This window comes from Hoplias malabaricus, chromosome 2 (genome assembly GCF_029633855.1).
Source record: "Hoplias malabaricus isolate fHopMal1 chromosome 2, fHopMal1.hap1, whole genome shotgun sequence".
Classification (NCBI taxonomy): domain Eukaryota; kingdom Metazoa; phylum Chordata; class Actinopteri; order Characiformes; family Erythrinidae; genus Hoplias; species Hoplias malabaricus.
Genome location: NC_089801.1, coordinates 42420441 through 42448072, shown reverse-complemented (window position 1 = coordinate 42448072; position 27632 = coordinate 42420441). Strand labels below are relative to the sequence as shown.

Genomic DNA, 27632 nt, shown 5'->3' with positions numbered 1-27632 from the left:
GTTGCTCCCAGGAAAAACTCCAATTGTGGTTCCTACCAAACCTCTCAGGGGGTGGGGTGGGGAGTAAAAAGAGTATTTTCAAGTTTGTGGGAGTCGTACTGACCAGACTGCTATCTGTTCTCTCTACACAGCTCTGGCTGCTCCAGGATTCCATACAGGGTTGTGCCCAAAATGAATCAGTGCACTATTGACTATATACCTTACCACATAGCGAGCAATGTACTGAATAGTGTAGGGGGTCATTTGGAACATGCCTCACCTTATATATGATGAAAGTATATTGGGACGAGCCCTCCCGAAACCTCTGAGTATGTACTGAAGGCTCTGCAGCTTGAGAAATGTAGCCTTAACATGAGAGTTTATAAGAAAAGATGTAGCCTTATCAAACGCTTTCCATGAACCACCTGACCCAAGGCCTTCTCTTCCGCATTACACTTGGCCAGTCACATTCCTTAGCTCTATTAAGCCCCTGGCCACCTGCACTGCCACTCATGAGTTCCACTTCCTTTCTGCTTTCGTGACTAACGCTGTTGCTTTTAGCACAGCGTCCTTAAATTCTTACACATTTAAATTCCGTAACTAAACTTGAATGGTAGCTCCAGCACCCCTTTACCCCATACCATCCCATGCTACTTAAACACTGCTGCACCCCAGCCCCTTATATATGTTGATTATGACTGTTTCCCTCCTCTCTCTTTCTGTGATTGGAAAATCATAAACTGTCAGCAGCCATCTAATGCGAGACAGTAGGCCACATTTTCAGTTTTCCTGGCAAACATGATCTCTCAATGCAACTAACAGCCCTCACCATTTAGGCCCACAACTTGCACTGTTCCATCTACCACAACTCTTCACCAGTCCCTCCAGTACAGACGGGATCAGCTCTCCATTCATTACAATATAAAGAACAGAGACCAAGACATCAGAATCCGAGTTTATTTATGCATGATTGCAAAAATGATCATAATAATCATAATAATAAAGCCCCAAAAATGTTTAGGTCCAATGCTAACGAACATTAAAATGGGTCCCAAGCAAATTGCTTAGCTCTCCCCTACACAAGCAGAGAGACTTTTTATTTTTTAATAAATAAACAAAAAAGGCATATTCCATATTGTATATATAACTGTAAGAGAACCCAGCTTCACAATCACTGCTGGTTAGAGAAATTGATACTCATTAGCGCTACTACTGACCCCAGTGGACCCAGAGTGCAATTGACCCTCATTAACAGCTGAAAACAATAGAACAGTCAAATAAAAATAAAACAAAATGAACACACTGTTTTCATTCATCCTAAGAACAGGTCCTTTTCCATTACTTTCAGCTAAAGCAGTCTTTGAACATTTTTTTTTACCAGTGGACGAATTTAAAATATGCCACTCAGGAGTTTATTTAGCTGGCGAGTTTAAAGAGGGCTGCTGTAATTTTTTTCAAAATTCTTGGACCATTAAACAGTTCAGACTTATACAAAGTGTGGGAGGTAAAATGCTTTATTCTCGAGACACAGTGTATAGGTAAATTCTAAGAAATGGGTGAAATTACCCTTTAATACCCACACTGGTGTTTGGCTTCAGGAGTGGTCTTTGCAGCTCATTTACAAATGACAAAGTATGTAACACTCAGAATAAGACAGACCTCCAGACTCACTTCAAATCACTGTGCCTCCACACGGTCGTACTGTGTATGACCTCGCATAGACGACCATTAGTGCCCCAGAGGGGTCTAAATCACCCCCAGCACTGGGCTAAGAAGTAAGTTTGTGTGCCATAAACTCCACACAGCAACGTCTAGGCCTTCCCACAATATTAGAGTCTGTTATTGCAGTGATGAGAATGAAGATCCCTGTTATTATTATAAATATTTATAATAATATGGTTAATATGTAGTTCATGTGGTGCCACATCAGTCTTTAGTCACTTTAGACCATGCACAGCAGCCTGAAATGCTGCAGTCTTTACAATTCAGTCTTCATTTGTTCTTCATGACATCAGGTGCAGGATAAATATTAGCACAGCACACAGACAGCAGTTCTTCACCTCGATCTTGGTTGGTCACCTCAAGCAATCATTTCAAAACCATCACCTGGATGTTGGAACACATCAAGAATACGACTCCAAACACAACTACAATGGAAGTCAATGAGCAGCTGCATTTCCCAAAAAAGGGTTAAGTATTAACATTACTGTACATTTAAATGTATATATTCCTCTACATTAATGGTGAAATGTTAAGTGAAATGTTAAGATTTAAGCAGCAAATCTGTGAAATGGCATCTTGCTGAAGGAACTACTTCACCAGGGGAAGAATTCAAGCTAAGTGTAGTGGAGCTTGTTATGCCCATTCTCATCACCATGGTAACCAGACCAAAAGTGACCAAAACTAATTTCCCCAGCTTTAGCTTCATAAAAACAGCTTTAAAAAATATTTTATTACAACTTTGACTATATTTCTATTTTGGATAAATTATAAATTACAATCATTGAGCAACTGCTGTTTGACTTCCACTGAGTGTCTCTGAAGTTAGTGTTTGTTTTTTTTTTTTCTAAACACAAGAAAATGTGTTGCGAGCAAAAGGATATCCAGATTATTTGAGCACAACACACAGAATACAGAGATCAGATTAAGCTACAGTAGGGGGACCCCGTTAAAGGTGCAATCAACAATTACCCCTGTGATTCTTCACCAATAGAAATAGCCATTTCACTGGCTTATGATTCCTAGCGGCTTGGAATCAGAGATTCTGTTAAAATTAACTTAAACAAGGCTGCCCCTATTGTTTGCTACTTTACAGTGTTAAAAACAACAGACTGCTTGTTTAACTGATGTGATGGTTTGACCTCTACTTGAAAAGTGACACATGTAACGGCATTCCCAACAACGGAAACATAAACACATGGAAATGGAAGAGTCACATGATTGTCCTTCACTGCCCAGACAGTAAAATGGTTATGGCCTAATCACATGATGCTGAGAACTACGATATACCCCAGTCATTTTAAAACAAAAGTTGCAAAAACAAAACTGACCATGACAACACACACCAATTAACCAACATATAACCACAGGCTCACTGTCCATTCTGTCAGCTCCACTGGCCACACAGGAGCACCTTATACTACTTCAATTACAGACTGTAGTCCATCATTCAGTGGTCAGGACCCCCAAAAAGCAGGTACTTTGATTCGAGTGGTAAATCATTCTCAGTCCACAGTGCCACTGAGAGCATTTTTAAAAACTCCAGCAGCACTGCTGTGACTGATCCACTCATACCAGCACAACAACACATCACCAGCAGGTCAGTGTCACTGCAGTACTGAGAATGCTCCATCACCCAAAAGTCATATCCACACTCTCTGAGTGTGATTAGCTGCTATGATAGCTTCTCTGGGCTAATATACAAAGGCCTGTTTAAAAAAAAAATAAATAAAAAAATAAAATAGTCCTCCCATGGTCCAAAAACAAATATTGGTAGGTGATTTGGTGACTAAAAAGTGTCCCTAGGTGTGCGTGAGTGAATGTGTGTGTGTGTGTTGCCCTGTGAAGGACTGACTCCCATTCCAGGGTGTTTTCCTGCCTTAAGTGCAGTGATTCCGGGTAGGCTCCAGACCCACCACGACCCTGAACTGAATAAGCGATTACAATGAATAAATTAATTAGCTTTCATTGTTCAGTAAATACGACTTACTGCAACAGAGCTCAGAGAAACGACTCAGGTAACAGTTAATCATTCAGGAAATAAGAAGTTTTTGACTGATTCTGTTGCTCAGAGCAAGCCATCTGACTATCTCAGAGTTTCAGAGCAAGCCCTGTGATTGATTAAATATTTCACTGTGCCATCTGATTAGCAGGGAGTCTCAATATGTACGGCGAGTAGCATAGTCCAAGACCATGCTGGCAGCACCCAGCAGCGCAGGCTCTTCAAGGTCCGAGGCCACAACCTTGATATTCCTGGTGGAGGCGAGGGCTCGCTGACTGATGACTTGCTGAACTGGACCTTCATAATGTTGAGCTAAAACTCCGGATAATATCACCAGGGACGGGTTCACTGTGTGGAGGATATTCACAATCCCGACACCTAGAGCTGCACCAGCTGAGAGAAGAGAAAGAGGAGGAGAGGAGGAGAAGAAAAGAGAAGAGTAAAGAGAAGATTAAAATGAGAGAAAAAAAAAGAAATGAACAGAAAAGAGAAACAACAGAGCAGAGAAGAGAATAAAAAGAGAAGGAAAGAAGAGAATGAAAGTGAACAGAAGGTTGAAAAGAAGGAAAGAGAAGAGAATAAGTGAGAGGAGAGAAGAGAAAAGGAGACAAGAGAAGAGAAGTTTAACACACTGCCTGTGTTAATGTGCAGTAAGTCTGTTATACAGTAGGCTGAATTGAGACACTGAACTCACCTGTGTGGAGGACAGCCTCTGCTTTGCTGTTACCGAGCCGTGCAGCATTAATGAGATGAATGGCGTTCACCTGTTCTTTATTGTTCACACTCATGCCCTCCACCAGCAGCATGTCCTCTGTAAAACAACATTCATTATTCAACAGCATTCATCATTTACAAACACTCACTTAAACCTACACACAATACTCTCCGCCATACACTCTTTTTTTTAACAAAACACACCAATCACTTCACCAACACACAGTATATCCTGCATGAAGGGGGTTAAACAGGAGGTGGTCCTTCTGCTAAATATAGCAACAGCAGTGTCTGCTCCCTCAATATCCACTGCTGAGGGGTCCTCAAATCAACTAATATTATATATATATATATATATATATATATATATATATATATATATATATATATATATATATATATATATATATATATATATATATATATATGGATACAACTTAATAAAATGGGAATGGTTGGAGATATTAACTTCCTTATTGTGGCACCTTAGTATATGGGAGGGGGGAAACGTTTCAAGATGGGTGGTGACCATGGCGGCTATTCTGAAGTCGGCCATTTTGGATCCAACTTTTGTTTTTTTTTTTCAATGGGAAGAGGGTCATGTGACATCAAACTCATTGGGAATTTCACAAGAAACACAATAGTGTGCTTGGTTTTAATGCAACCTTATTCTTTCATGAGTTATTTACAAGTATCTGGCCACTTAAAATAAAATGTGTTCAAAGTGCTGCCCATTGTGTTGGATTGTCAATGCAACCCTCTTCTCCCACTCTTCACACACTGATAGCAACACCGCAGGAGAAATGCTAGCACAGGCTTCCAGTATCCGTAGTTTCAGGTGCTGCACATCTTGATGGTATGATGTGGTATATGGGGTACAAAGATAGTGGGACCATTCTTCATCAATGGAAACCTCAAGGCCACTGGATATGCAAAATTGCTACATGATGATGTGTTTCACTCTTTATGCACTAAAGCTGGCATGTTCCCTGAGTTTTTCCAGCAAGATGGTGCACCACCACATTATGGGTGTCAGGTCCGAGCATTCCTAGATGAACAGTTTCCTGGAAAGTGGATTGGTCGTCGTGGGTCAGTTGAATGGCCCCCAAGGTCTCCCGATCTGACCCCCTTAGACTTTTATCTTTGGGGTCATCTGAAGGCAATTGTCTATGCTGTGAAGATACGAGATGTGCAGCACCTGAAACTACGGATACTGGAAGCCTGTGCTAGCATTTCTCCTGTGGTGTTGCTATCAGTGTGTGAAGAGTGGGAGAAGAGGATTGCATTGACAATCCAACACAATGGGCAGCACTTTGTGCGCACACACACACGTGTATATACACACACACACACACTGACCATCGTGGAGTCTCTTGGCCTCTCTCTGAAGAGCCAGTCCAGAGGAGAATGCCTCGATACAGCCGTGACTCCCACATGAACACTCAGGACCCTCTAGAGACACCATGATGTGGCCCAGCTCTGCTGCGCAGAAGGTGCTGCCATGGATCAGCTCTCCGTGCTGAATAATACCTCCTCCAATACCTACACACACACACAAAGCCTTGTTAATTTCATCTTAAACTAGACAAGAACTAAATAAAAATAATAATTTGAACTAATGCATATTAGAAAAATCATTTGAAACCAGAAAATCACAAGGACATAAAAACACGGCATAACCAAGATCATTTTGCTCCGGTCAAGAATAACAGGTCAATTTTTCAAAACTAAACTTAGCACATGAAGTAAGAAATTTGTGATTTGTAGATTATTTCTTTGTTGTAACTATGTTTCTTGGCAATAAATATCATTCAGTTGGAAAGCCTGTTAATATCATTTTTTAAATGGTGCCATATTTGTAAAGAACATGCATTTGTGGGATAAGCAGTAGAGTCAAGTGTGTGGGTTGCGCCCATGAAAAATTTGCCAAATAGCTTGTTTTGCTGTTGCTATTGACACTTGTTTTGAGCTTCTAGTACCCCCTTATTGGCAACACCTGTGAGCATGGGCCCAGCTACAGTGGTCCATAGGTGTCTGCTCCAAGAACAGGCATGTCATATTTGACTTATCTGGATAGGGCAATTTCAAGCCGGTGTTCCGCAGAACCAAGTTGCAGCATTATTTGTGGTGAGCCCAAGTACCACCTCCAAACTAAAGGCCAAGCTCCATATAACGGGGGATGTCAAAGACAGGCTGTGAAGTGTGCGTCCCAAAAAGTCAACAGGCCAAGAAGATTGTTTCCTGACCCTGTCAGCACTTAGGTACCATAGACCATCTTCTACATATGTGCAGTCGAGTTTTGCAGGACGACATGACCAATGGCTCTCTGCCCAGACAATCCGGAACAGACTGCACGCAGCCAATCTCTGGTCTCATCGGGCTGCCAGGGGGCCTGCCATGACTGCCCTTCACCTCCTGCCCAGTTTGCACGTGTGTCGGCACCATGCACTGGAACCTGAACGTGTGGAGGTAGATTATGTTCAGTGACGAGTCCAGATTCTGCCTATGGCAGTTGGATCGTGGGGTCAAAGTGTGGGGAAGGCGCGGGGGGAATGCTATGCTGATTGCTGCACCAATAGAGTAACATCTTTTGGTGGAGGCAGTGTGATGGTGTGGGGCAGCCTCTCCCTCACTGGAAAAATGAGGTTTGTCATCATTGGATGTAATCTCAATACAGAGAGATACTGAGATGAAATTCTGCAACCAGTGGCAATCCCATATTTCCACAGCCTGGGACCGAACTCTATCCTCCAAGATGACAACACTCGCCAGAGTGACCAACACATCTATGTTGGCGACCAATGCTACTTGAAGAATGGGGTGCCATCCCACAGCAGTGTGTGACCAGGCTGATGACCAGCATGAGAAGAAGATGCTAGGCTGTTGTGGCTGTGTATGGTTCTTCCACACACTACTGAGTTTGCTAATTAAATAAATTGTTAAATTGCCGATATGTCTTGTTTCTTCAAACAATCATCCCGTCCACCAAACGAGTCAATGGCAGAATAAGCTGTTTGGCATTGGCAGAGAGGAATGGGCAAATTTTTCATGGGCGTAACCCACATGCTCCGCTCTACTGCTCATCCCACTAATGCATCTTCTTTACAAATGTGGCACCATTTAAAAGGGAACTTAAAAGGCTTTCCAACTGTACAATATTTATTGCCAAGAAGCAAAAATTTCCTTACTTTTTTGCTAAGTTTAGAAAGCGCTACAACAAAAACAGACCCTCAGGAAACAGTAACAGACTCCAGTTCAGTGTAGAAGTCAGACATTGGGCCTGACATTCAGCCTCAAAGAGCTGATGACAACTGACCACAGGCGATGTACCTGTGCCAGTGATGACTGTGACGAAGTTCTCCACCCCCTTTCCGTGACCGAACTTCTTCTCGGCAAGAGCAGCACAGTTCCCGTCGTTATCCACCCACACAGGGAGGTGGAGCGCGCGAGAAACGGGAGCACGAAGATCCACACTGCTCCATTCCTTTATCAGCTTTGTACTGTCCAACACCACGCCCTCCTGAGGATTCACCCTCCCACCTGTACTGACACCTACAGCAGAGAGAGAGAGGAAGATAAAGAAGCGGTGAGGTGTATTGTAAAGAATAAGAAGACCAACGAGAGAGAAATGAAGGAAAAGAAACAAAGAGGCATCAAAATAGAGAGAAAAAGAGAGAGGGATCAAAAACATAGGGACACACAATCAGAAAAAATGTAGAGAAACAGCAATTGTGAGAGAGAGAGAGAGAGAGAGAGAGAGAGGAAACAGAATAAGAGAGAGAAGAGCAGTGAAGTTGAGAGAGACAAAAAAAGAAAGCAGAAGAGAAATAAAAAAAAAGAGGCAGAAAAAAGATATTGGGAGAGAAAACAGAAGAGAAATAAAGTGAGACAGAAAAACGAAAGAGTTGCTTCTTTAACTGTAGCCTCCAAGATGGTAACTCACTATGGATGAAAGGATGGATGGATAAATTAATAAAGGATTGGTTGGATGGCAGGGTTAATGGATAGATAGACATGGATGGAGGGATTGATAAAAGGGACGGAGAGACGCACCCACACCCAGGATCCTGCAGTTCTGCCTTACGGCGTCGGCGGTGGCCTGTTTGCACATGCTTAGTATTAGCTCGATCCGCTCCTCGTACGTCCTCGGGTTGGGCTGGATATACTTCCTCAGAACCTTCCCCTGAAACACAGAAGAGAAGAGTGGTCCACCAGAGTGGGGGTGGGACTTGGTCACAGGATCCAGCTGAAAGGCACAAGATATTCTCTGCAACATTGCCACATTCTTCTGCCAGAAAAAGTAGTTCTAACACAAACAAAGCCCAGTCCTCAGCAGACTGCTCTGAGAGTATTCTCCTTAAACAAATTTGCCATTCCCATTAACTGATGCTCCATTTAAGGTGGACTGAAGGGACCAAACTCTAACTAACAAACCAATTAAGGGGAAACCGTGACACATGAATGTAACTACTGCACCGGGAAATTGCTGCTATTGTAAATGCTGCTATAATACAGTCTCATATATATTAACTTATCCATGTTTTTGTTTGAAAGTTATCAGTAGTCGGATACAACGAAACCCAAGTCATTACTTACCATCTGGTTCTTAACAAAACACAGTTACTGTTAAACAACTTGTGTTTCCACCACAAATATCATACGGGCAAAGCATTCCTCGACCAATCAGACAGTGCTGTGTGTAACAGCATGTACATACTGAGGCGTCCGTTTGCACTACAGCAGTGTAAACATTGTAGAACTAATCCCTGACACTCAGAGTATGCAAAGGCGCAGTAGGATTACTGTGTTTGACTTGAAAGCTGATGTTCAAATAACAGGACTGTGAGCAAACACTGTAGTTACATCCTGTTCTCGATCACACACACACACACCAAGTTCTCTGAACATCTACTGAATATCTACTCCACAGAACAGCATTAATTACAATAGGAAGCTCTTAAGCAGCTGCACATGAGCCTAACGTCACCCCATAAAGTGGCAAAATGGGGCAAGGCCTCCTCAGGAGTCATGGAACTAAGAACTAACCAACAAACCATGCGGCTAAATGAAATGCCCACAGACACAATCACATGTTAGTTTAGTTAACAAAGTTTATGCCTAAATTCGAATTAAGATTTTCACTGAAGACCTATTTTTTACAACAAAAACTAGAACTAAATAAAAATAATCATTTGAAAACTACTAAATATTTTATGCTTTTCATCAACAAAAAAGTCCTAAATGAGAATGTGAAAGACTGATAAATGAGCCATTATTGCTGATTTAAAAACAGAAAACCGCAAGGCAAATAAAAACAGGCAAATGCTCTGTCTATTGACTGTTGTCAGGGCAAGAGCGGCAGGGCAGAGAAAAAGAGTAGACTCCTGGGATTTGCTCATACCAACTGTCGGCTAATGGCTCATAGAGTTGAGTCTCGAAGTTGACTCAGTGTTGGTTAGTGATGCCTTCTGCTGCATCACAACTTGAACTTAATGTTAAACAAAAAATCAAAATGTATTTAAAGAAATAAAGCGGCCATATACTTTTCATATCTTCGGATGTTGAAGTTTTTAAAATAAAGTTTTAAGCTATTGATTATGAACATCAGTATTAAATAATAAATCCTTAAAAAATATATACATGACTAACATTAAGTTTATTTTAATTAAATTGACTAAAACTAAAAATTCAACTATTCAAATAAGACCAAAATTAATACCCATTTTAGAAAAAGACCAAGACTAAAACTACACTTTGTGCAGGCATTCAAAGACAATAAGAAGCTGTAAGAAGTAAAGAAACGCTGGACAAACAGGAGTCCATAAGTAAATGAAAGGTGTACCTTCATACTGACGATGGCCACGCGGAGGTTTGTCCCACCCAGGTCCACGGCTAGAGCACTCTGGGTCTCCAGAATGTGGTCAATGTCCTGAGAGTAGCACTCCTTCACGGCCGGGAAGCAGAATTTCTTCTGGAGAGGCTCTGAAAGGTCGATGGTCTGCAGGAACTTTAAGATGCGAGAAACGGCGTTCCCGTCCCCGTAGATCTTTGAGCTGCAAGAACACCATGAGAAGCATGTTTAGATATATCAGTGTTTTACATAATGAGAATTATAGTACTGGAAATTAGAGGTTACTACCCTCTTCCAAAATTTAGGCTACACAGTGCATTTTCTGCAGAGCTGAGACCAAAGTAGCAACGATAAAGGCTCTATTTTTCCTATTACAGCTCAGCGAGACATTACTATGATTTTGATGCTGCAATTTAAAAGTAAAAAACTACCTAGTGTTACTTTAACCTCACTAACATGCATACAGTAATATGTACAGCTATACTTGTGCCTACAGTTCAATCCAGAGGTAGTAAGGTATGTACCATGGGTAGCGTTTTCCAAACTGCAGTTCCAGGGCATGGTAGATTTTATTCTGAGTGTCAGCGTCTCGAACATGGAGCACATTCTCCCCTGGAAGCACAGCAAAAACATACATCATCACAAATCCAAACTCAGAGCGTTTCCAAACTGTAATGGGATTACATTCCTGGAAGAAACAGAACCACCTTAAAAACAACTGTATAAAATGTTTGTTCATTTATTCATTCATATTCTGCAACAACTTCATCTTGGTGAAGATCACAGTGACTATTCAGAATCACTTGCTGAATAGTGACTTACATCTCCTGAAAATCTCAGTTTCCTCTGGGCTTACACAAGGTATTGATACCTGACCCATCTCTCAAAGTGTCCTCACCCGTCTCTCTGCCTGTCTGCCGTGTCCCCAGATTGATGACGGGGGTCCCAAAAGCCCCTGCCTCGCGGACCCCGCAGCTGCTGTTCCCCACCATGCACCCTGCGTGAGCCACAAGCTGAATGAACTGATCAAATGGGACGTGCTTCACAGCCCGGAAGTTCGGGTGCTGTTCTATGCCCTTCTTCCTCATCACTCGCACCATCTCTTTACTACCTGCAAGAGGGGGTGGGGAAAGGCAGTCAAATTATGATGGAAGTGAGAGAAAAGAGAAACGGAGGACAGAGATTTGGGGGACAGAGAGAAGGAGAAGAGAGACAGCTAGAGAGGAAAAATAAAGAGCAAAGTTAGAAACAGAGGAATGAAGACTGAAGGAATTAAGGAAGAAAAAAAAAGAGAGTGGGAGAAAAGCTGAATAAGAGAGTGACAAAACGCATAGAACAAAAAAACTGACCGGCATCTATGTTTGGGAAGAGGATGAGTGTCCTTTTGTTGAAAGATATAAGGGCATCTAGCATCAGTTCGTAGATTTTAATGGAATTCTTGATGTCAGTGGTGACTGGATGCTGCAGCGCCACAATGTAGTCCTGCTCCTTCACGTCGTCACCTTCAGAACGCATAAACACAAAATAACCCAACAAATATTAACTACCATGGAATAAAAACAAACAATGAATCACACACACATTGCTGATCAACTCGTTATTATATGTTTTGTAGCCTGAACATTCTACACTAGAGGGGGCTATTTGCACTCAAAATACTTGTATGTACATCATGGAAAGAGAGAATAGTAATGTTCGTAATACCATATATATTAGTGTGCGCTCATACGCAAATATTTGGTGGACCCTGGTCCAACCTCCTCTTTTGCGAATTGTAACAAATAGGACATAGACTTGGTTTGACCAGAGGTGTTGCAGCAGTTTTCACTCTAGCAATAGTCAAGCTAATGTCTAGATCAATCAAGTGCTTTTACATTCAATGCAGACAGCCGTGATCAAAAGCAGAAAACTTGAACTAAAGTGTTAGCAGAGCAAAGAGCTAGACCCTCAAAGTGCTGAACATTCTCAGGGACTTAAGAGAGACACTCACCTCTACCTGCATGAGGCTCCTGCAGCCTTTCTGCTTCAGTGCCCTCACAAGCTATGAGGTAGAGTGGAGACTAGCGGGAGGGACTGAGCTGGTTTATTGAAGATGGGGATGATCAGAATAAGAGATGTAACTGTTATCCTGATCATCACATCCCAGTACTGACCCAGACCTATGAGCAACTTTCTCTACATGGTGGACCAGCGAGGTTGGAGTGTCTAGCAGAGTGGACAGTGAACACAGGGTTTAAAACTCTAGAAACTACTGCTGTGTCTGATCCACACACATCACCATGATGTTAGTGTCAACGCAGCTTTGAGAATGATCAACCACCCAAATATTACTACCTGCCCTGTGGGGGTCCTCGTTAGGGTTGGGTGGTATAATGATAATACTGTATACTGCTGTATTTAAAAATGTGGCTGGTTTCTCAAAATGAGGGTGGTATTTATGATGTGTGTGTTATGTGCCATGGCGTACTAAACCAAGTGCCTGTTAGCTGGTCAGCTCTGCTTCTCAACAATATAGAACCATCTTAGTTCGCTTATTTTTTAACTTCTCTTCATCCAAAACCAATCGCTGAAATTTGCTCTCTAAGAAACAGATTTTTATTATCATTATTATTTTTTTTTTTATATCATCAACAGGTGTGTTGGTGTTGGCTGTGCTGAGCTAAATTGCACTCAGAAAACCCTTCACCCGACTTTGTGCTCACCCACACCCTCCCCACAGTAATACTACCGTGTAGTAGTATACCATGATTTTGAGACCGTATGTCGGTACGAAAAATATGGATGCCGCCCATCCCTAGTCCTGATCATTTAATAAATAAAATAATGAGCTACAAACATAGTAATATGAGCCACCCTCATCCCAAACAGAAGGGAGAAGACGGACCGAGCCAGGCTTTGATGATGTCAGCGTAGTCTTCTCTCTGGTGAGCTGACAGCAGCTTGTCGTAGGAGGGGCAGCCAGCCAGCAGGATGCGAGCGTGGTCCTCGCACATGGCAATTAGGTGTGCCTCGGCCGAGCGGGTGCAGACGGCATGGAAGTGCGCCAGCTTGGAGATGGCGTGGCGGATGGAGTCGTCTATGGTGCCGCTGACCTCACCGCCCTCCAGGTGCAGGATGCGGATGTTCATGAGTGCCGCTGCTGTGGCCAGGGCCAGCGCATCGAAGCGGTCACCATGGACCACCAGCACATCTGGTGCCAGGCGCTGCAGCACATCCGGCAGCTTCACCAGCGCCAGCCCCACCGACTCCACCATGGCCGCTTCGTCCTCGCCTCGAACGATGGTGTGCAGTTTGGAGCTGATCTCAAACTCGTCCTGCTCAATCATGCGAAAAGTGTTCCTGAATGAGGAAGGAAAGAGAGCGATCTGAGAATTAAAAATAATTAAGATGTAAACCCAGCATCCATACATGTGCCTCTTAAGACATAAGTGTCCTCTCCTGACCACTGTCTGTGTTTGGTTGTGCAGCGCCGCAGAGAAAACGATGCAGGTTTTTTTATTTTATAAGATTGTTTTAAATTATTTTACTTTAGCTTCCAGAATACTAGGGTTTTTCCTACCGTCTGCCCCAAGTTACTTAATGCAGTTTATTCAGTGCAATAACAGAGGCTCTATTCTCCCTATTACAGCTCAGTGGAGCATCAGAATGATTTTGAAGCTGTACTTTTAAAATAAAAATACTACCTACTGCTCCAGGCCAAATTGACCTTACATTCCAAGCAAAAATACTTAGGGAAGATCTAGGAGACATCTCTTACCCGTAGTCATCAATGAGGTGGGAGCCGAGGACCACCACCTCCAGCTCAAACAGCTCCGGCTGGACCTTGAGTCCAAACATAATCGGTGCCAGTTTGGAGTAATCCGCTCGGTTACATGTCGCCACGCAAACGCGAAGCTTCCTCTTCAACCCTTTCTCTGGCCGTTCCATCTTCACTTCCTCTCGCTGCATTCTTTGGTAATACAGCTCCTAAAAAAGCAGAGGGAAGACCACAGACGTCAACACTGACCCTGTGTGCCAGAAATTAGTGACCTGCGCTGGTTGTGCTGTTGTGTGGTTAAGCTTGAACACTGGGGAGAAAAAAAAAACTACTGTCTTCGTCTCCCATCCTATTTCAAAAGTTACACAGTGCAGTTTCTACAGTGCTGAGCCTAGAATAGCAAAGATAATACAACTCAGTGGAGCATCACAATGATTTGGAAGCTGGATAGTGTTGCTTTAAACTAAACCGGCTAACAAAACAGAGATTTGATTTAACAGGATTTATTTCTCCTAGTCAAAGTACGGGGCATAACATAAGAAGTTGTTTAATGGCACTTCACCTCAGGCTTGACCTAATCTCACATCTCTCTCATCAGCTAATCACTGCTAAACAAACAACTTCAGTCCTCATCAGTAAATGTTTACTCCAAGGTTGTAAATAGAGTCATAAATTAAGTTTCACAAACTTCCTAAAACAGTGTTTCCCAAACCATTTCTGCATTTATCTGCATTTGTAGGTGAGAGAATTTGAGACCCCCCACCTCTGACACATTGCTGGCCCCACACATTGGGAACCACTGAATCAAAAGATGCTGAAGCAGTAAACGACAAAATTGAAAAGAAATAAACCATTGTACGCAGTTGGGTTGGGCGGTATAATGATAATACCTTATACCGAGGTATTTACAAATGTGGACGGTATCTCAAAATGAGGATGGAATTTATGACGTGTGTAATGTGTCAAATTCCTCTTAAAAGTCGGCTAAAACGTTTATGTGCATTTAAGAGAGCCACAGCAAGGGGGCTATGACTGCTGATGTAACGGTCTGAAAACGGGTGGAGAAAAACACAAGCCCAGCAGCTCACTGCAGTTGTAAGTTTAGCACTGAGTTTGGGTTAAAAGAGAGAGGGAGAAAGCTGTAAATAGACAAAAATCTCAGGAAATCCTTCACTTGACTTGACTAACAGGTATATGGCTTTATCCTCTAAATGTGTGTTTTCAGCCTCAGTTGGCTGAAAAATCTGCTGTGGTGTGCTAAACCACAAGTGCCCGTTAGCGCCAGTTGTGCTTTTAAACATTGTACACCATCTTATTTAGCTTGTTTTCGAACATTTCTGTTCCTAATTAAAAACAGGTTTTTAATCAACACGTGTGTCGGTGTGGATTGTCGGGCTGTATTTAGCTAAATTTACTCGATTTGTGCTTAGCTATAGATATAAGGCTCAGCGCAGCCTGACAGCGCCCCCCCCCCACGGTCATACCGTATAGCATAATATTTTGAGCCGTTATGACGGTATGAATAATGTGGATACTGCCTATCCCTAGTACACAGTTTTCAATACATTTCAACAGCAAAAACATGTTGAAAAATCTATAGACAATATTCAGTCTTAAATAGGGCTGTAGTAGTGTCTTAGTCTTGATAATGTACCCAAATCCATGCTGGTTTCAGCTGGTTTTATGCTGGTTTGATCTGGTCCTGGCTTAACAATTTCCAAAACGCAACCTTTTTTTCCTTGCAGGAAGCTGTGGATTTGCTCAGAATACTAGCAAGCTATGGAGCTTGTAGCTATGGAACATCAGGCTTTTAATACACCAGCTAACAGCTAGCATGACTAGCATTAATAAAAAGGTACATTTTTATTCATATCATATAGCTGAATGGCATAGAGTATAGCATAGCATGCAGGCTGGCAGCTTAATTGCCTGGAAATGCATAAGCACAGTGCCAGAAGTCTGGAGCAACGTGAAGTGTAGATATTCATCAGCCTTCGCTGATGCATGTTAGTGCATAAGTCATGCCTTATAGTCCTATAGTCATGCAAAACTTCTAGCAATGTTCACACTAGGAATACTTCACCCCAAAGCTCTTAGCATTGCTAATTAGGTTTGTGTGGATGATGCTAATATAGAGTTAGCCTTGTATATTAAGTTTAGCAAGTAAATGAACTCATCCTAACTGGCAAAAACTCATAGGTGATTATGCTCACTAGATGTTAGCATTACAGTTGAATGAAGTATTCCTTCCAAATACAAGCCTTGGATCTCCATGCCAGGGTTGCCAGGTTTTGTACTTACAGGTGTGTTCCTGTAGTGGGAATGATTTAAGCATTGGAAAAAACAAAATTAAAACCAGTAAATATGGTGGAAAACATAGTTTAGCCACTGTGGAATTGAGCTAATCCTGAGTTTCCCAACTCAATGTCTCTGTACAATTGTAAGACATAACCAAGGTTGAGTCAAATATCACCATATTTACATTTAGACAGGGTATATCCAAGTTTTTAACTGTAATATTAGCATTGCTTGAGCCATCAGTGATGCATCACAGCAGTAATATGTAATATGTGCGATTGGTCAATTCATTTGTACATCGCACATTTATCAGGACTTTAATCTAGTCCAAGATAAATTTCCATCCATCCATCCAGTATCTGTAACCGCTTATCCAATTTTAGGGTCGCGGGGGGTCCAGAGCCTACCTGGAATCATCGGGCGCAAGGCGGGAATACACCCTGGAGGGGACGCCAGTCCTTCACAGGGCCCAAGATAAATTTCCACTACATAATAAACTAGCCAAGGCCACATCTTCCCAGACACTATGCATCATTTGAGTGATGTCAAAATGTCAAACATTCTAGAACAACCTCAAACTGTAAGCAAATATCTGTGGGCAAAGTCTGATATTACCATGTTGTTTGGTTAAGTGTGTGTATCATAATCTCCCATTTACTGATAGCAAGTAAAATCAACAGATGTGGACAGCCAATACAAATAGCCTTGAACTAAAATGTTCATCATAATTCGTTGTCTCTCTCTATAAAGGTGTTACATGCTTAAATATAACAGCTTGGGGTTCAGATTCGACTTTTTAATTTTAATATATACACTAAATATATACACTGTTATATACACTAAATTCCCACTCTTATAAATATATACATTCCACATAGGTTTTTTTCCAAAGGAGTTCTTCTTTTTTGTTTATTTCCTTTTCTTACCAAGTGTTGCAGGGCTCTTTTGTGTTCCAATTTCTCTACAACAGTTTTTACTCTCATTTTTCCCTTTGATTTTCAAATTATCAAACACCTAATTCTCTCAAACACCACCCAAAATGAACATCATGGACAGAGAGTACCGTCACTGTTAACTTTAAACATATTTAACCAATATATTGAGCCCTTTTTTAAAGGGCCCACAGTACTGTAAGAGCTCTCTGAGTCACAGCCCGAGCTCAGGTCATCCTGTGTAATCATATATTTGTGGGGGAAGCTCCAGCAATGATTAATGGAGTGAGCTCAGAGACAAGGGCGTTACTTGACTGAAGCAAACCAAACCAACTACAGTTTAAACACAGCTTTACAATTCCACTCTGCCATTTTCATTTCCAACACTTTTTCCTCACTCAAACATCTGTAAACAGGCAGGATATTAGCTGGAGCTGGATACAGTAGCGATTAGAGTTAGCAAAAACACCATCTTAAAATATAATACAGTTAGAGGGTTATTTTATTATAATTTTTTTTAATCTCCCCAACTGACACATTATCACAAAAATAAGATTTAAACAAAGTCATTGGTATATTTTATAATGAAACTCTGTAACAATAAAACGTAATGGCATTTAATACTGCTATTAAGTGAACTACTCAAGCAGATGTTAGCAAGGTCTTAAGCAAACAAAATAGGAATACATATTTAAATTATAAAAGTAATTAAGTTTATTAATATAGAATATAATTCACAGAAAATATATATCTGTGACAAAACTAGCACATTATCCACCAAGGAGAAAAAGCCTGTGCAAAAACGTTCAATGTTGTTCCGGTTAGCTCTCGTGTTCATGTTAGCTAATGGCACTCACCAAGCATTAATTTTATTTTCAGCTATTTTTGAAAAAGAAATGTGTTTCCAAAGACCAGTGCTAGCATCTAAAGTTTAAGCCTTCAGACCTCTGCAACTTTCGACCAAGCCCACATATTTCTAGCAGTTCACTATTTTTAACACTTACGTATTTCTCATTAGAACGAACAAAGTTTTCTTGGCATGATTTTTTTCTTTCCTTGTTCCTTCATGATTAATTGCAGCCTTCGTCAAGTTGTAAATAAGTGCTTATCTGCTGATCTTTATCAGGTTCTCAGTGGGTCGTTAGCTTTCCTAAGCACAGCTTCAGGTTTTAAATTTCACTTGTGGGAATGTTTCTTCTTTCTCAGTTTATAGAAAGGAGAACAAAGGGAACTGTGTGATGTTTCTTATCGAAAAAGAAGGGCTGTTATTACTCTATAATAATAGGGTTTCCTTGATAGCTCTCCAGGCAGAAAGGGTCGTCACCCAAAGGGCTCACAGGCCTGAAGCAAAAGTGTTTTAAATATAAGCTTTTAAATTTCTAACTACAGTGAAAATTAACTACTGTAATATTTGGCCACTTCACTATTAGTATGAGTGCCACTTGTTGGATTAAAATAAGGCAGAGACAGTATGCCATTAACTTTCTAACATGCCAATAACATCTTACATACATGCTTACAAAAAAAAAAAAAATCCCAAACATCCCAAAACATTTTTGTTGTGCTTTAATAAACACACTTTCAATAAAAAAAGTAAGTCATACAGTTGCAGTGGATAAAATAATTTTTAAGTTGATGTGATTGGTCCCTTAGGTATGTGAGGTATGAAACAGTGTGTTTGAAACCTTGTTTCTGAAATCTCACACTGCAATCTCAAAGTGAAAACGACCAACCATGCAGCACATGCTAACAAGACTAAACACTAGGGCTGTCCCGAATACCAGTTTTAGGGTGTCTGAGCTTCTGCCAGGATATTCGATGAATATTTGGGAGTTGTATATTGTTGTCATTAACAAAATCCACTTCCTACTCCTGCTTGAATATCCCACTCTCCAGGCTGTGCTGTGGCTCACAAATTTGAGCAGAGTAGTTTGATTAGTTTGATCTAATTTCAGGCACAAAGCTGATAAAATGAACTGTGGCGTCACCTCTCTTTGTTGCAAGTGTGTTGTTTTAGCATGTTGGGCTGTTTTATATGAGTTTTAGGCTTCATTTGCACAAAGACTTATGTTGATGAGCCTGAATATGGGTGGAGTGTTGCCTTTATCAATAAATCTCTCCAAAAAATAGAATATCCAAATCTCAAAATTAGAAACTGAATACATATCCAACAAACAAATATCTGAATACCTGAATACTTCGGGCTAGCCCCATTGTTCAGAAAATCAATGCACATCACTCACTTTAAAATTAAGGCTGAATTGTGCTCGCTGAGTCGTGGTGGGAGAGGCTGTAATAACATGAAAAGGCATCTGCATCTTACGTTCAGGTGACAGTGGCATATGCCAATGGCATCGATTTTTATTTTGGTGACAGTGGCATATGCCGATGACACTGACATCCAGTTTTACATTGGCATATACTCCACTTCATTGTTGAACATCTGCCAGTAGCCTAAGTTTAGCATTTTTGAGCTTGTTTCTAAAATGTTTTTGCATTTTTGGCCATGCTTCATAGAGATAAAGCCCACGAAAATAAGCCAAACCTGTAATATTTCCACGATATGGTCATGCAATTACTGTATCATTTAAGGTGGAACAGAATATCTGAGTAAGAAGCTGGCGAATAAGAAGCCAACTTCAGCGTTTATAAAATTTATAAAGCAGACGTTTGATAAGAAATAGAGGAACTAAATTGAGACATTAAAACAATACCTGGTTCAAACCAGTTCTGTAGTTGGAACGCAATGCCTCTGCACAACTTTGCACAGGGAGGGGTTTGTCTATATCATACACTAGGTATGTGACATATTCTTTGAACTTTGTCTCTCCTAGTGAGTGGACATTGTTCCCAGAGAGCTCTTCGCAAACAAACCTTTTAGTTTTGGTAAACCTTTGCTGTTCCGGGTCCTTCTTCCTACGTCCCAGAGAAAACGAATGCGCGAGTATTATCGAGGATGATTTAAAGGGAAACACTCAACAGTATCTACGAGAGAAAATTTTTCACAGGAAACTTTGATGTTTTTTTTCCCTTTTTTTTTTTTTTTAGACTGAACTACCTCAATACCTGCAAAGTCTGACCCCATTGTCGAACTTTGCAGGTATTTCAGTAAAGCACATAGAGTATTCATGTTTATGTGTCTACATTGCATAAAAAAAAAATAAAGTTATTTGTATAATATTGACATTCGCCCTGTAGAGGACTGGCGCCCTCTCCAGGGTGTGCTCCTGCCTTGCACCCATTGATTCCAGGTAGACTCTGATCCACAACGACCCTGAACTGGACAAACGGCTACAGACTAAATTAATGAATGAATGAACATAAGATGCTATAGGCACAGAGGCCGCTGTTCTGTGGCGTGTACACCAGCACAGAGGCCGCTGTTCTGTGGCGTGTACACCAGCACAGAGGCCGCTGTTCTGTGGCGTGTACACCAGCACAGAGGCCGCTGTTCTGTGGCGTGTACACCAGCACAGAGGCCGCTGTTCTGTGGCGTGTACACCAGCACAGAGGCCGCTGTTCTGTGGCGTGTACACCAGCACAGAGGCCGCTGTTCTGTGGCGTGTACACCAGCACAGAGGCCGCTGTTCTGTGGCGTGTACACCAGCACAGAGGCCGCTGTTCTGTGGCGTGTACACCAGCACAGAGGCCGCTGTTCTGTGGCGTGTACACCAGCACAGAGGCCGCTGATCTGTGGCGTGTACACCAGCACAGAGGCCGCTGATCTGTGGCGTGTACACCAGCACAGAGGCCGCTGATCTGTGGCGTGTACACCAGCACAGAGGCCGCTGATCTGTGGCGTGTACACCAGCACAGAGGCCGCTGATCTGTGGCGTGTACACCAGCACAGTGGCCGCTGATCTGTGGCGTGTACACCAGCACAGAGGCCGCTGTTCTGTGGCGTGTACACCAGCACAGAGGCCGCTGTTCTGTGGCGTGTACACCAGCACAGAGGCCGCTGTTCTGTGGCGTGTACACCAGCACAGAGGCCGCTGTTCTGTGGCGTGTACACCAGCACAGAGGCCGCTGTTCTGTGGCGTGTACACCAGCACAGAGGCCGCTGTTCTGTGGCGTGTACACCAGCACAGAGGCCGCTGTTCTGTGGCGTGTACACCAGCACAGAGGCCGCTGTTCTGTGGCGTGTACACCAGCACAGAGGCCGCTGTTCTGTGGCGTGTACACCAGCACAGAGGCCGCTGTTCTGTGGCGTGTACACCAGCACAGAGGCCGCTGTTCTGTGGCGTGTACACCAGCACAGAGGCCGCTGTTCTGTGGCGTGTACACCAGCACAGAGGCCGCTGTTCTGTGGCGTGTACACCAGCACAGAGGCCGCTGTTCTGTGGCGTGTACACCAGCACAGAGGCCGCTGTTCTGTGGCGTGTACACCAGCACAGAGGCCGCTGTTCTGTGGCGTGTACACCAGCACAGAGGCCGCTGTTCTGTGGCGTGTACACCAGCACAGAGGCCGCTGTTCTGTGGCGTGTACACCAGCACAGAGGCCGCTGTTCTGTGGCGTGTACACCAGCACAGAGGCCGCTGTTCTGTGGCGTGTACACCAGCACAGAGGCCGCTGTTCTGTGGCGTGTACACCAGCACAGAGGCCGCTGATCTGTGGCGTGTACACCAGCACAGAGGCCGCTGATCTGTGGCGTGTACACCAGCACAGAGGCCGCTGTTCTGTGGCGTGTACACCAGCACAGAGGCCGCTGTTCTGTGGCGTGTACACCAGCACAGAGGCCGCTGATCTGTGGCGTGTACACCAGCACAGAGGCCGCTGATCTGTGGCGTGTACACCAGCACAGAGGCCGCTGTTCTGTGGCGTGTACACCAGCACAGAGGCCGCTGTTCTGTGGCGTGTACACCAGCACAGAGGCCGCTGATCTGTGGCGTGTACACCAGCACAGAGGCCGCTGATCTGTGGCGTGTACACCAGCACAGAGGCCGCTGATCTGTGGCGTGTACACCAGCACAGTGGCCGCTGATCTGTGGCGTGTACACCAGCACAGAGGCCGCTGATCTGTGGCGTGTACACCAGCACAGAGGCCGCTGTTCTGTGGCGTGTACACCAGCACAGAGGCCGCTGTTCTGTGGCGTGTACACCAGCACAGAGGCCGCTGATCTGTGGCGTGTACACCAGCACAGAGGCCGCTGATCTGTGGCGTGTACACCAGCACAGAGGCCGCTGATCTGTGGCGTGTACACCAGCACAGTGGCCGCTGATCTGTGGCGTGTACACCAGCACAGTGGCCGCTGTTCTGCAGTGTGTACCGGCACAGAGGCCGCTGATCTGTGGCGTGTACACCAGCACAGAGGCCGCTGATCTGTGGCGTGTACACCAGCACAGTGGCCGCTGTTCTGCAGTGTGTACCGGCACAGGACCAGTTGTGCTGCTGGGTGTACCGGCACAGTAGCCGCTGTGACATACTTCCGGTATTAGTGTGACGGGACAAAAGAGGACAGCACAGTAACATCTCGGCTACAGCTCCTACTGGTGACTTTAAAGAAATAAGCCCAAATTCGGTTAAAATGAACACACCTGGCAACCGTTGCGGCACATGGGGGACGAATACACACAATGAATTCAGATATTTGAAAATATATTTTTGACCAGTCGAAATAGAATTTGAGATATCTTTAATACTAATTCAGGATTTATGACTCATCAGTTGACGAATTCGCTGATGTCATTAGATATATCTTTGAAAATTCGACTAGGCAAAATATATCTGAAATTACTGTTCTTAGTCAGATTGTAAATGCAGATAACTTAAATTGTGATTCTGACTAGTCAAAATATAATTGTCACTAATCAAAACTCTGTTGGAGATATCCAGTTTTTAATTAAAGATAGTCAGAAGCTATTTAATGTTAAAACGACTTGCCATACTTAAGGTTTTCTCCAATGGAAGGCCTTAAATCCGGGCGTACTTACATATTCATGATAGGATTTACATCACACACTGTAGCTAACACAAAACATAAATCCTTTCTGAACATAGTCCCTATGTTTCATCTGATTTATTCATAACATTGTGAGCTAAGTGCTGACCTATGGCTACGTTGAGTCCTACGTGAGCAGTGTGAAGACTGCAGTACTAAGCTGATCCCCATAGCAACTGGAAGTTTATTTTTCACAATAAAAGACTCTGGTGTTTAAGACCATGTTATTATATATCGCTAACTTAATTCATAACATGCTCTAAACCTTTTCATAATTTTATATCAAACAAATATCACTATTCTCTCACACTATGTGTGTGACACATACTGAGGCGTAATTCATTCTCATTGATGAATTATGTGCATTATTTTAATAGCATACTGCTAAACAATAGTGTCGATACTAACCCATAGTGAAATTAACTTTCCAGATCCTCCTCTTTCTGTAAACATGTATAATATTTTTAAAGATACATTCATTTACTCATGTTTTATTTAATTATGTGTATCTACTTTTATATATACACATTAAAAACTTGAGAGGTTAAATCTCCTTCAAAATGAAATTGAACAAAAAAAAATCTGAATTAAAAACTGCTTTTTTCAGCAGTAAATTCTGTGGTGGTTGAAGTGAGGGGTTTATATATAAACGTTCAACAATATAATGTATTATATTTAAATATGTATAATGTTTATACAAAATCTCATAAAAAAACATTGTTCAGAATATTAAACACTGGAATGTTTCCGTTATTTGGTATGCTAATGCTTTATGTTGTTTCAGCAATACACCAGTAGGTGGCAGTAAAGCATCATGATTCACGAAATACACAAACTTAACGTGTCGGAATTACACGCTACGTGTTAACACCGAGAATCCAACACGTTTGGAGGCCAACGGCGTCCCATACAGTATATGCCAATGTAATGTGACGTAAGAGGTCGATGTCAACGGCATTTGACAGTCACCCGTACGACGTAAGGTGCCGATCACTTTCCATGTTATTACCGCTACTGGAGAGTGCTGGAGTCGTTCGCTAACTCGTGCATACACGGTGCCACTAAGGGCACGGAGTGTAAACGAGTACACCAGAGCTACGTGGAGATGTTCTAATTGGACAAAACTAATTGTAGCTGTACTATGTTTCGTTGTAAGTAGGATGCTGTAGCCTGTTAGGCTTGTTTTAGGCTTCATTCAAGACTTATGTTGACAAGGCTGAATACATGTGGAGTGAAGGGTTGTCTTTATCGCCACATTTATAAAAAAAAATAAATAAATAAATAAAAATTAAAAACAAATATCAGAATCTCACAATTATAAACCGAATCCCTATCCAAGGAACGAATATCAGAATAGCCAAATATTCAGGGCCAGCCCTACTAAACCCCACCACACACACGCTAGCAAAACTAAACACTGGATTTACACTGGTGTGTGGTTTTAGGATTAGAGAGGGGGAAATGTGTCTTTAAAATAATAAGGAAATTATTTAGCCAAGAATTTGCAAATAAATAAATCAATCAATAAATAACAATAACAATAACAATAATAAATAAACTTTTAAAAAGTTGTCAGATGTAATGGAATACAAATGTAAGAATTGTGATTAAAAAGCAATAGCATGCCGCTATGCTAACAGCATCCTGAACATCAGGAGAAATAACAGACCAAAAGTCCCCATCCCCCTCATTGTTCCCAGACCATCACAAGATTACAGACAGAGTCGAGGGAACAGGGAAGAGGGAAAGAAAGATGGAGAGGAAGAGAGAAAAAAACAGACGATGAATAAAAAACAGAAGGAGAAGCAGACGATAAAATACAACATGGCAGCTGACTCACATGTGGATTTCTAGCATCAAATCCCCGCAACATTTTTCTCAAATTCCTTGTCCGTTACTCCTGTCAAAAGCAATGTCTCGCAGCCTTCTTCCCCCCAACTCTCTCTTTCGCTGTGCTGCCTCTGTTCTTCCATTAAAGAGAGAGAAAGAAAGGCTCTCTCAGAGAAGCAGCCACATTGGCAAAGGGCCAGGGCTGGGACGGGCTCGCGATCTGATTGGCTGCTCTGAGGAGAATGTGGCTAAAAAGGCTCCACCTCCACATCCTCCCTAGCATTGAGGGGAAAGGACACGCACACACTCTCTCTTCAGCAGGTTGAAGTCAATGTCGGCCACACACCTCTTTCCAAGCTCAGCAGTGTTAGTAGGACCAAGCACAAACATAGCAATGAGATGGGAGAAACAAACAAACCAAGAAAAACTTCTGCTCCTCACTGCTGTGCGCTGGGGTCAGAGTGAACAGCAAGATGCTCATTATCATTTAAAGGAACAGGCGCTGAAAGCAGTCGTTGTGAACAGGGCTGTTTAGACAAGGGGACATTACAATCTGGACACTGTAACAATGGAAATCCCTTTTTGGTGATTTATAGAACTGTATACAACACATTCTCCATTAATCTGAAGAACACTTTGTAAACATATATTCTTTTGAACCAGGAACCCGTGGTGAACCATGATTTTTAAGAATGTAGTCTAGAAGGATATGTGTAATAACTTTTCTATGGTATAGTACATGGGGGGGGGGGTTGTCTGTCTCTCTCTCTGTGTTTGTGTTTGTGTGTGCGTATAGAAGGGCCCAAACTGCTTAGTCCTATGTGCAAAGTCTTATGACTAGGGAAAAATGCTAGTGCATTTGAGCTAAAACTACACACTGTTGTTCTTTTTTTTCTATCAGAGTTCTGTCTAAAATTTGTGTGCGACACAGCATTCATAAATTCCACCAAATACTATTTAAACCCCAACACAATTGTATTTTTAAAAAAGGAGAACCTAAAGTGCCCACTGAGTTCTAGAGAAAGCTGAAGCTGACATGGGATCCACTTAGGTCTCACATCCAAAAGTAAACGGCCAGGACTGGTCCCTAATATGGCACTGAAATTCTGAAAGCTCACGCATGCTCCCAGCATTGATTGAATACATAGTATTATCATAAATAAATACGTTTTATAATGCTCCACGTTTCACATCAACAACTGCAATAAATCCTTTTGTACATTAATTGCTGCACTTGTAATTCCTTTAACACAAGACTAATTCTGCTCTCTTCGTCATGGTGCGTGCAGTTAGTGTTGTTAACGTATGGACAAAAACCCTTATATACTCAGAAAAGCCTACTATTGATCACAATCAAAACATGTATCATAATAAAAATAAATCAGTAATTCTGACGAAAATCATGTGTGTAATTAATAGGTTAAGCTGGGAGAAGCTGGTTTTTCCCGCAGGGTTAAGTAAGTTACGCAGAATGAACAAAAATTTTACCAACACACATCAGCAAAAATAGCTCAGTTTTAGGTAAAAACAGTCCTACTGACCGAGTACATTTGTGTAAACAGTCACAAAGTAGGGTGTGATAACTTTGACCCACTGAGGGTAACATTCAGAAAATTAAAATTATGGATGTCATTTTTACAAAACCACATGCAATTTAAGAAATTACAGCGCCATCTTCTGGTAGTGGTCAACAAAACATTATTGCAAGTTAAATTAAAATTCACAAATCTTTCCCAAATCAAATCTGTAAATCTAATCGTGTGTGGTCTGGAGGTTGAATGGTTTGTTGCACACTCATTCAGTTGGTTTAAACTGTTGAAGTGTCGAATTGTTGAAGAAAAAAAAGCATTTTTTCTAATAGGTTTGTCTTTGAGATCTTCATAAAAACGGGCTCAACGAAGTTGGGCTCAGTTTATCCAGCCAAGCTATAAAACCCTGTACTTGTCAAATATCTCAGCTGAACGACACACCTGAAGGCCTAAAGTTCGATGGGAATGTGCCTCAAGCTCAGTAAATATCAGACTGCTTAAGGCTTAAACTGGAAAATCCTGTATTTAAACACCCTTTATTTGAGTTTAACCTAAAACCCGAAGAACAAAAGTTGGATTGTCCCTTCAGCATTTCTAATATTAGATGAGTCCGGGCTCATGCTATGTACAGTACAACTTTGTAACCAGCTTTCATGGACAAATGAACCTAATTTAATAAGGAAGTGTAGTTACAATTTTCTCCTAATAAACCTCGTTTATATGTTGCATTCTGTGGTTAAATTGATTAAAAGTTCTCGATATTAACTTTGTTTTTGTATAAAAACACACACACACACACACTGTCTAAAACTAAAGAGTTGCCATCCGCATAAACACAGCTGGACTAACTATAGCTAGCTAACCATCAAACCCGACCAACCCCCATCTCACCAAAAATGAACAGCCATTAGCATGCTAAGCGCAGACACTATATTATCTCTTTTTACCTTTATTCAGAGACGGGCTTCATGTTCCCTTTCTGAGAGAAATGCGTTAGCGATCTCAGCAAAGTTACACAAACTTTCTCTCCTGCATCTCAGTTGGATCAGAATGGTCACATTTAGCTTAGCTTAGCTTAGCC

At 42.1% G+C, this 27632-nt stretch overlaps 1 protein-coding gene across 2 annotated transcripts; it reads right to left on the bottom strand.

The window, feature by feature from the left end:
- Window positions 1-934: 934 nt before the first annotated feature.
- Window positions 935-27632, bottom strand: gne (glucosamine (UDP-N-acetyl)-2-epimerase/N-acetylmannosamine kinase). 2 transcript variants are annotated; one of them, XM_066661060.1, is made up of 12 exons: window positions 27499-27632; window positions 14023-14231; window positions 13150-13604; window positions 11615-11767; window positions 11164-11376; window positions 10790-10877; window positions 10257-10467; window positions 8468-8597; window positions 7745-7966; window positions 5774-5956; window positions 4395-4511; window positions 935-4093 (listed from the first exon to the last, which is right to left on the bottom strand). In XM_066661060.1, the coding sequence occupies exons 2-12, from the start codon at window positions 14211-14213 to the stop codon at window positions 3858-3860; spliced, it is 2199 nt and encodes a 732-aa protein (XP_066517157.1). In that variant the 5' UTR covers window positions 14214-14231; window positions 27499-27632; the 3' UTR covers window positions 935-3857. The 2 variants fall into 2 exon arrangements, with proteins under 2 accessions (XP_066517157.1, XP_066517155.1); XM_066661058.1 differs by lacking the exon at window positions 27499-27632 and adding an exon at window positions 25033-25153.

Coding starts and splice junctions, on each gene's coding strand:
- gne (XM_066661058.1), bottom strand. CDS start 25,065: ATGTTGCGGGGATTTGATGCTAGAAATCCACAT. Junction 14,232..25,032: donor TTGATGCTAGAAATCCACAT/GTGAGTCAGCTG, acceptor CTGCTTTTTTAG/GAGCTGTATTACCAAAGAAT. Junction 4,094..4,394: donor AGAGGCTGTCCTCCACACAG/GTGAGTTCAGTG, acceptor CTCTTCTCTCAG/CTGGTGCAGCTCTAGGTGTC.